We start from the raw sequence: 10,037 nt of genomic DNA on the forward strand, positions 1-10,037 counted from the left end.
ATGGAATATTATACTCGCATTTAGCTAGTAGTAGTCAGTTATCCACAACTATCAAAAAGTCCTTTTTAGGACTAGACAAAATAAATATCATCTGTTGTACAGTATAGTACCAGTGTTAAACAATCTAGTTAGTGGGATTATTCTACAGTGTAGTGGGGTAAGTGAGTATATGCCCATGTATACTTTGATACACTTTTTTGCTGACAGTAGCATGTGTCTTAATAGTGTTATTATTTTCTGGAAAACAAACCATGAAAGAACAGCTTCGATACAGTATAGTACCAGTGTTATACAGTCAAACAAGTGTTATGGTGTGATAGTCTAGTGGTAAACAGAAAAAAAAATATATATAGGCAAAGCGGTCGGCACTACAGGACACCTGGGACGGGATTTTTGCAGGCTATAGGGGAACGGATAGTGAACGCTGTTCAAGTGGTGCAAACATCTCGAAAAAAAGGTCCATCAAACACTTGAAATAGAAGAAATCTTGAGAGTGCACTCACCATAAAAAAGCTTTCTTTATTAGATCTTTAAAATCACAGACTTGTAGCAGACGACGGCACAGCACGCCAGCACCCTCCACTGATCGTTACAGCTGTTTCGTGCTAATCACAGCACTTCCTCTGACGTCAGAGGAAGTGCTGTGATTAGCACGAAACAGCTGTAACGATCAGTGGAGGGTGCTGGCGTGCTGTGCCGTCGTCTGCTACAAGTCTGTGATTTTAAGGATCTAATAAAGAAACACGAACTGGAGAGAATGGAACCGCTGCACATCCCATCTATGGCTGATACTAATGCCGCTAGGCCTATATTAAAAATCAACACCAGAGTGTCTGTATATGAATTGATCAAGCCATATTGCCCCGTGTACCACCGCGCAGGTCCTCTGGTCCACACGGGTCCCTACGCTAACTCCACACCGTGTCGGTCAGCGACCGCCAACCCCGCAAAGCGTGCACGTGCAGGGAAGGGAGGCCATGGAACGGCCCTGCAACCCCAATGTCACAGGACCAGACCCAAAAAGCCCCACCAAAATCCAGCCAGCACCACCGGCGGGGAAGGCTGCCCCCAAACGACACAAGTATGGATATGGTATTACACTTACCATTGCTGCTCTCACAGAATGGGGAAAACATAGGGTCCAGACATGTGAGCACAGGCATATCCTGCAAATTTTGGTCATGTGGGTCTTATAAAGGAGTGCTAGCTGTTCAGAGAGGGAGAATTGCAAAACACGAACTGGAGAGAATGGAACCGCTGCACATCCCATCTATGGCTGATACTAATGCCGCTAGGCCTATATTAAAAATCAACACCAGAGTGTCTGTATATGAATTGATCAAGCCATATTGCCCCGGCACGAGGTACATGGGGCAGTATGGCTTGATCAATTCATACACAAAATTCTGATGTGTTTTTTATTTAGCCAAGCGGCACTAGTATCAGCCATAGGTGTGATGTGCAGCACTCTGTTTCTTCCCTGAGCCATCTAATAAAGAAAGCTTTTTTAGGGTACAAACCCACTTGACGTATTTGTTGCGCGAATCAGTCTAAAAATACGCAGGCAAAACGCAGGTTGGTTTTATGCGATTGTCTTGCGTTAAAATACGCAACTGAAACGTAATTGAAGCGTTAAGCTACATGCGTTTTTCGCGCAGGTTGTTAACAACTGATGCTTTGCATTAAAGTTTGTTGATGTGTGTGATGAGGGTGGAATAAAGATTTGTTTAAAAAAACTCACCTTTTCTGACTGAACTATATAGCTGAGGTATTCTGAGGTGAAAAGGATCCCCGGTTTTCATTGATAAGTGTGGAAATGTCGACTAGGCAGCCAATTCGTCTTAGACGACCATATTTAAATTTACTTTTGCACCTGGCCTTAAGGCTGGCTAGACGGCACGAAGAGGTATAAATATTAAACCATAACGTACAGTTAAATATGGTGGGGTTCATGAGGTAAATCGTTCTGGTGGGTTGAGATAGAGAAACATATTTCTCTCACATTGCTTAAAAAAGGGCTATTATTACATTGGTTGTTAGCGGAGCAAACGAGCGCTTGTATAGCTCATTTGCTCCTCGTTCCCCGCTCGCTGCTGCCGCTATACAACGCTGCTGGGAGAATCACTGATGGTCCAGGCAGGCCTTAGTATATAGCAGCGTCTGCTGCAGACACTCCTATTTAACGGAGCGACGGCAGCAGATCGCTGCTATATTAGTCGCTTGATTTTCGACATTTTACAAAACAAGCGCCTGTAACGATCATCCAACCAGAACATTGTCGGCTGATCGTTGCAGTTCATTCCACTGGACGAGTATTGTCTGTTGCGGCCGATATCAGTCAAATACGGACAATAATCGTTCCGTGGGATAGGGCCTTAAAGGGGTAGTCCAACCAAAAAAAATTTATTTCAAATGAACTGGTGCCATAAAGTGCCAGAGATTTCTAATTCAACTTCTATTAAAAAATCTTAAGTCTTCAAGTACTTATCAGCTGCTGTATGTCCAGCAGGAAGTGGTGTTTTCTTTCCTGTCTGACCCAGTGCTCTCTGTTTCCTCCTCTGTCCATGTCAGGAACTATCCAAAGCATGAGCAAATCCCCATAGAAAACCTCTTCTGCTCTCCAGACTGGAAATTATACAACTTCCTGTTGGGCATACATCAGCTGATAAGTACTGGAAGGCTTGAGATTGTTTAGTAGAAATAAATTACAAATCTCTGTCACTTCATGGCAGCAGTTGATTTGAAAGAACTGTTTTTTGGCTGGACTACCCCTTTAAGGCATAGTTTCAAGCACACTACAGATGGGATTCGACAATCCTGAGAGGCTACTGGTATAGTCAGTGGTGGATTAAATGTACCCAGGGCCCCGGACTGTCCACCCAACCTGGCCTCCCCTCCCTGCTGGCCCCAATAAACATAATGTTTGGTCCCTTGCTGCTCCCAGTAAGCTCTGTCCACCCCACCTCCACTCCCCCAAATAAACATACTCCCACCTGTTTTCACGAGAGGATGGAGCTGATCTTATAGGGGAGGTCGCAGGGTCACAGCAGCACAGAGGATGTCAGGAGTGGAGGGTGCTGATCTTATAGGGGAGGTCACAGCCGCACAGAGTAGGTCAGGAGATGAGGATGCTAATCCTATAGGAGAGGGCTGATCTTATAGGGGAAGGTCACAGCATCACATAGGATGTCAGGAGAGGTGGGGGCTCATCTTATAGGGGAGGTCGCAGCGTCCCAGCAGCACAGAGCATATCATAAGAGGAGTGTGCTAATGATATAGGAGATGGTCACCCTCTTCCCCCCTTATAGATGGTCAACTTTCCCCCCCCCCATTAGAGATGGCCCCCCTCTTTCCCCCCCCTCTTATAGATGGTCCCCCTCTAACCCCCCCCCCTTTATAGATTGTCCCCCTATTTTCCCCACTTACAGATGGTCCTCCTATTTCACCCCCCCTTCTAGATGGTCCCCCTCTTTTTTCAACCTCTTATTGATGGTCCCCCTCTTCTCCCCCCCTTATAGATGGTCCCCCTCTTTCAACCCCCCCCCCCCTCCCCTCCGTGCAGGAAGATTTAAAAAAAACAAAAAAACAACTCACCTTACAACCCGTTCCCCCATCGAGCCTCTCTGTCTGTCCCCTGGCTGATGTGCGGCTGCCGGGGGTGTCCCGTTCTATCCCCGGCAGCGCGCGCATCACAGAGCTCCCCGTGCACAGAAAGTCACAGCGGCAGGCGCACAGGGAGCTATGTGATGCGCCCGCTGCCGGTGGATAGAACGGGACACCTCCGACAGCTGTGTAACAGCCGGGGGACAGTAAAAGCAGGACTCTTGTGACCGCAAGCAAAACAATGCTTGCGGTCACAAGAGCCTGCAGTGGTGTGGGGGGGCCGGGCCGCAGCAGCATTATAATGTGAGCGGCGTGGCATGGGCCCCCCGGAGCCTCGGGCGGCCGCCCAAACTACCCACATTATAATCCGCCATTTACCGGGGGGTGGGGTGGGGGGGTCATGTCACATTTAATCCGCCACTATATATAGTACGGGGAGAGAGTGCACAGGGGGGCTAAATACTACTGTGGGAGCAAGAGAGAGGCCATATACTACTGGAGGAGCAACAGGGTGGGGGCCATATAATACTGGGAAAGCAACAGCGGGGGGGGGGGGGGATTCCCATTATACCTATGTATACACATATTCGTATCTGTATATTTTTATATATCATGTGTGTGTGCACGCAAATGGTAATGGTAATCTTTTTTCCACACGATAGAGGGAAAAAAAAAGACACCGATATTGGGTTCACCCAATTCTACAGGATCGTGAGCAGACTGGTGTATTCACCAATCTGTATCAAGATTTACGACGGTATGTGACAATTATTCTCCCCGTAAACATAAACAAGAATAATTGCTTACAAATTTTAAAGGTTCAGTGTGACGCACACCAATTTATTCCAAATTCATACATTACAAAGTTATACAAATGTATAATGTTACGTTACATTTGTTAAATGCACCCTTCTCCGGTTTACCCCCACATCTGCACGTGTAACTTGAAGTGTGTTATGCGATACATACCTGACGCGTGTCCACCCCTGTCTTCTATCAATGATGTAATCAGGGGGATGCCCGTCACCCTACTCCTGCTGTTCTGCATGCTGGCCCCCATCTGCAGCGTCATCAGCTGTTCTGCCACCATTTTCTCCCAATAACCTGCCTTAGTCAATTGTGGTTGTGGACATTTATGACGCGGCTGAGGTGGGACGGCAGGAGGGACCGCAGAAGCAGGTTGCCACATCTACATAAATTGATGTCTTACCCGAAAATAGCTGAGGGGAACGGTTTCCAATCATCAGGTATGTATGGCGCACCACACTTGAGCGATGGGGCTGACATATTTGTCACAGCTAACCATTATGGTCATTCAATTAATATAGCCAACAGATACTGATAAGCTAGGCTTCTAAGATTTTTGAAGGCAATCAAAATATGTGTACAAACCATCCTCCTAGCAATCTTAGGGCCCTATTCCACAGTAATGATAATCGGCCGGATAGGGCCCTTTTGGACCGATTTGGCTGATTATCGTTCGGTGAAATAGAGAGAACGATCAGCTGATGATCGTGTCATCGGCTGATCGTTCATTTATAGGCAGACCTAAAATCATTGTTCCCCGATCGCGCATCACTACGGTTGAATATCGGTGCCCGGTGGCCGACCGACAATTTGAGGAGGAAAAGCAGCAGCAATACATTACCTGTCCAGCCTTCTTCTCCTCCGCTCTGTCCCCGGGTCTTTGGCTGTCAAACGTCAGAATGGTTGGTCATCTGACGGAGCGCTAAGCAAATCACAGGACGGGACCACCGCGGCCTGTGATTGGCTGAGCACTCTGTTAGCTGACCGGCCAGTCAGAAGTTATTCTGAAGCATTCGTGAATATCTGTCACAACCAACAAATCAAGTTCTTAAAAGCTGGTACTTTATTATCCTAAGGTCAAAACAATAGATGTCTGATTTATTTAAAAAAAAAAAAAAAAATTAGTGAATGGCAAAATTATTTTAAGCTGTTTATTTAATTTCAATATTACCAAATATTCTGGTTAATAACACTAGTAATCTAAGTGATTTTGAAATTAAAACTGGAGCGACCCAACAAATTTAGTTTGAGCTGTGTGCCTATGAAGGTATAACTTGTAAACTACAGCTCTATAAATTGTAGCTAACCCAGTAATTTTATTACTCCTGTAAAAAATATGAGTTTTAGCTTTTGACACAAATTGGCTTATTCTGATTAAGACGGTCACATAATAAAAATTATTTTTCACACAATTGATGACGCAAATACTTTCTACTATAGATATGAAGACAAATTTAAGGCCTTCTGCCGGCTTACTGTGGCCCAATTTGACTCTTTATTACAACTTGTGGCAGTGGATCTGACTTTTGAGGATACCCCCATGAGAAGAGCTATTAGTGCAGAGGAAAGGCTACTCATCACCTTGCGGTTAGTTGACATTTGCGTTTGGAGTTGATGACAGTTTATCTGCCTCCAATTTTTTGCCTTATTCTTACAGGTATATTTACAAGGACAGACTTGTACCAAGATTCTCGTTGCGGCCTCAGCAGGTCCTGCCAGTTTCCACACACTACATAATAGCTAACGTCTGAACGATTGCACTGAGTAAGTAATTTCATCATCCTTAACCCCTTCAGCCCCTGCCCGGCTCCCCCGCTTTACGCATCCATTACCTCTCTTCGCTGCAGGGGTCTGGTGTTCTGCTCTTCCATTCGGCCAATTAGTGGTTGTGGCTGGGCAACACACTATTTGGCCAGACGAGATACCAGGATGCCGTACTCGTGCAGCAAGGAGAGTTAATGTATGCCTACAGCGGGGAAGCCAGCCAGAACCTAAAAGGGGTTAAGGACGGTTCAACTACATACTTGCTGCGGTCGCTCAGGCTGCTGCAAGTACGTAGTGTGTGGGAACAGGCAGGACATGTTGTACTGCCAGTGAGAATCTCGCTGCGAGTCTGTCCGTGTGAATAAACTACTAACAGATTTAATTATAATTTTATGTTATCTGTGCATTTGGAAGCACCATGGGCCTGTACTCTTGCTGCAGGGCATTGGTGGTGCAGCTATCCGGGCCACACATGCAGGTCTACATTCAATGCAAGGTTGTAAAGTCACTCTTGTTGCTATAAATGTCGGTGCTAGATCAGTTCAACTAAATATGCCGTTGCTGTGCATGTAAAATACTAGTTGCCCCCCCCCCCCCCAAACCCACAAATTAAAAATTGTCACAGCTAATATCATTGGCATTTCATAAATCATCTTTCACGCGCATAGAGTTGCATGTGTGTCCGGAATAAATAAACAGGAGAAAGCTATTGTGACTAGTCATGTCACTGCAAAACTGCACATACTTACCTATCCTTTACTTCTATCACCTTTTCTGGAAATAGCCTCATTGACAGCACACTCAACCAAACAGAATTTAAGACGGCACAGTGCCCAGATAAGCAGAACAGGAGTCAGTCATCTGGGTAACTGAGAATTAGGTGGCATATATCACACTGAGATGGATATGTTCCCCTGCTTTACAATAAAAAACACAGTTTAGTATAGATACAACAATCCATTTGGCCATGAACATATTCCCCATGTAGACATAAAACTCACACCATGTACTCAAGTCGGCTCCATTTATGTAGCCAGATAACAACTCTACTCGGTAATAAGCAGATATTTTTCAACAGTATAGTAAATAAAAAGCATAATATCTGTGAATATCAAAATGCTAGTTAGTGACAAACCATCTTTTATGAAAGTCGCTACCTCTGCATATAGACAAATAGCTCATCCTGTGGCCAGAAATATGATGAGGAGGTGAAGGGGGAAGACTAGCAGAGGGGTTATTTTAAAAGATGGGGTTAAGAGGAGAAGATGATGTAGAGAAGAGAAGATAAAGGCGGTGAGAGGACAATATGATGTTGCCATTTACAATAAAATGATATGGGTTAGAGAAGCAAATAAGGTGGGTCCTATAGAATGTGAGTAAAGGGAGAGAGGACAGTATATGGAACAATTCTTTTATGTACATGATGGGGAAAAGTTTAGAAGAGGAAGGGATTAAATTTAGATATTCGATAATAGAGAATGAGATGGTGTGGGCCAGAGACAAGTTGATTGGTGGGGGCCAGAGGGGACAAGATGAGGGCGAGATGGAAGATGATGATGGGGGAGCAAGTGGAGGTGAGGAGAAGATTCTTGTGGCTAAAGCATGGGGGGAAGTGAGAGTGGTACGACCAGATAGTTAAATGCTGTTAGAGAACAAAGGTGGAAATAAATGATGGTGCATATAACTCCCCCATCCATTGCTGTGACAGGAGTGCAATGTGCTTGGACAGAATATTGGGAAGCCCTGTTGCCAACGACCAACAGGCACAATAAGGTCCATCAGGCATGGATTACGCGACTGCCCTATCTCCTGCACCACCACATTCCACTCCTGCCAATGGCCAGTACTGGGAGTTTACATGCCTTAGGGCTCATTGTCTGGGCAACTTTCTTAACGCTGGCCTACACCTCCCAGTTTATACTACTCTCACAACCCCACACGCTTAGTCAAATCCCATCACCAGTTTAGTGATACCGTCATTTTATGATTCAGCTGATGCAGGGGCACATTGCGCTGGTGAGCATGTTTACCCAGATCACCCAGACTTTCACAATCTTTCTTCTGGCCCCTAAAGAATGTTACTGGAATGCTGATGGGGGAATGTATGAGAAATCTGCCGTATTTCAAAGTGGCTGAACAAGTCTGCTTGATAGTACTGTCCATGCACTGGAATACATAATTAATATGTTTGCCCAACCTCCTGCGTACCCCCTCTACCAGTTGAACTGACCATCTGGGGTTCGCATACTATAGTTAGACTAACAATAAGCTACAACACGACATACAGCACAGTCAAAATGGTAAAAGACATATATTGCTTTTTTCTCCATTACAACATTATGTACACGACAAAGAGATGAAATAAATTGGCTAGTTTTTATAACCATGGGATCGTTGTTATGTTATCATTTAAGCGTTATTAACTATAACCTGTGGCCTTTAGGTTTTATAGTAGCTAGGGATACAGACTCACATATCTGTGGGGCTTGTGTTTTTTGAAATGTATTTATAATAGTTAAGCACATACATATTGATAAAATCCGAGAGATAACGCAAACACTAATATATAATTTTTTTGTTTTCTTTTATGTTGTATGTCTTCTGTACTATTCCACCTGACTGTTCTGTCATTCCATACAGTTTTTTAGCCACAGGCGAGAGCTATGCATCCCTGCACTTCCAATTCCGAGTTGGTGTAACAACCATCTCGCGAATTGTGAGGTGTACATGCGTCGTCATCTGGCAGAAATTGCAGCCCAGGGTGATGCCGAGCCCATCCGAGGAGACTTGGCGGCAGGTTGCAGCAGGCTTTCAGACTGTTGCCAATTTCCCACACTGCCTAGGTGCAGTCGATGGTAAACATGTCAGGGTGCAACAGCCACCGCACTCAGGATCACGCTTTTACAATTATAAAAAATATTTTTCAGTGGTCCTGATGGCGGTGGCTGATGCAAACTGCAAATTTGTTGCCATCGATGTTGGTGCCTATGGCAGTACTGGGGATTCTCGGGTGCTGCAAACATCACAGATTGGGCTGCAAATTCTCCGAGCGGGCGATCAGCTCCCAGCAGCCGAACCTTTGCCTGGCTCCACAGATCCAGTACCGTTTGTGATGATATCGGATGAAGCATTTCCGCTATTACCAAACCTGCTGCGCCCATATCCACGAAGGGAACTGGATACCAGGAAAAGAATTTTTAATTTTCGGCTGGCCAGAGCACGTAGAGTTGTGGAATGCACCTTTGGGATCATGAGTAGTCAGTGGAGGATCCTGGGTACTACAATCAAATTGGATGTGAGAACAGTTGACAACATTATCAAGGCTTGCTGTGTTCTCCACAATTATACTCGTCCTGAAACAACTGATGAGATAATGGAGAACCAGCAAGCCACTATTGATAATGTTGTCAACTGGGATTTTCCATCTCCATCCAATTTGGGAGTAGCTATTCGGGATCGTTACGCTGACTACTTCATGTCCCCTGAAGGTGCCGTGCCCTGGCAATATACCTGTGTTGGTGATGAGTAGTCGCTTCTGCACAAGGGGGCCCAAGAAGATCGCATGATGATCGTCCCATCAAGCATCATACTGTCTTGGGAAACATAAAATAGACCATCTATTATAATTAAGGTAATAACATACGTTGATTAAACATTTTACATTAAACTTAGCTAAGTGCAAATATTTATATATATAACCCCTTAAGGACAGAGCCAATTTCGATTGTTGCTTTTTCGTTTTTACCTCCTTGTGCATTTAAAGGCCATAGCACTTGCATTTTTCCACCTAGAGACCCACATGAGCCCTTATTTTTTGCATCACAAATTGAACTTTGCAATGACAGGCTGAATTTTTTGCATAA

At 44.8% G+C, this 10,037-nt stretch overlaps 1 protein-coding gene across 1 annotated transcript in view; it reads left to right on the plus strand.

The window, feature by feature from the left end:
- LOC138801797 (uncharacterized) overlaps positions 1-9,703 on the plus strand; it is a 54,646-nt gene extending 44,943 nt beyond the window's left edge. The window contains exons 2-4 of the mRNA XM_069984894.1: positions 4,266-4,360; positions 5,851-5,997; positions 8,815-9,703. Coding sequence (XP_069840995.1) covers positions 4,266-4,360; positions 5,851-5,997; positions 8,815-9,703 — 1,131 coding nt within the window. The remainder of the gene's footprint in view (positions 1-4,265; positions 4,361-5,850; positions 5,998-8,814) is intronic.
- Positions 9,704-10,037: the final 334 nt, after the last annotated feature.

The sequence above is a fragment of the Dendropsophus ebraccatus genome, chromosome 9 (assembly GCF_027789765.1).
Source record: "Dendropsophus ebraccatus isolate aDenEbr1 chromosome 9, aDenEbr1.pat, whole genome shotgun sequence".
NCBI classification, from domain to species: Eukaryota; Metazoa; Chordata; class Amphibia; order Anura; family Hylidae; genus Dendropsophus; species Dendropsophus ebraccatus.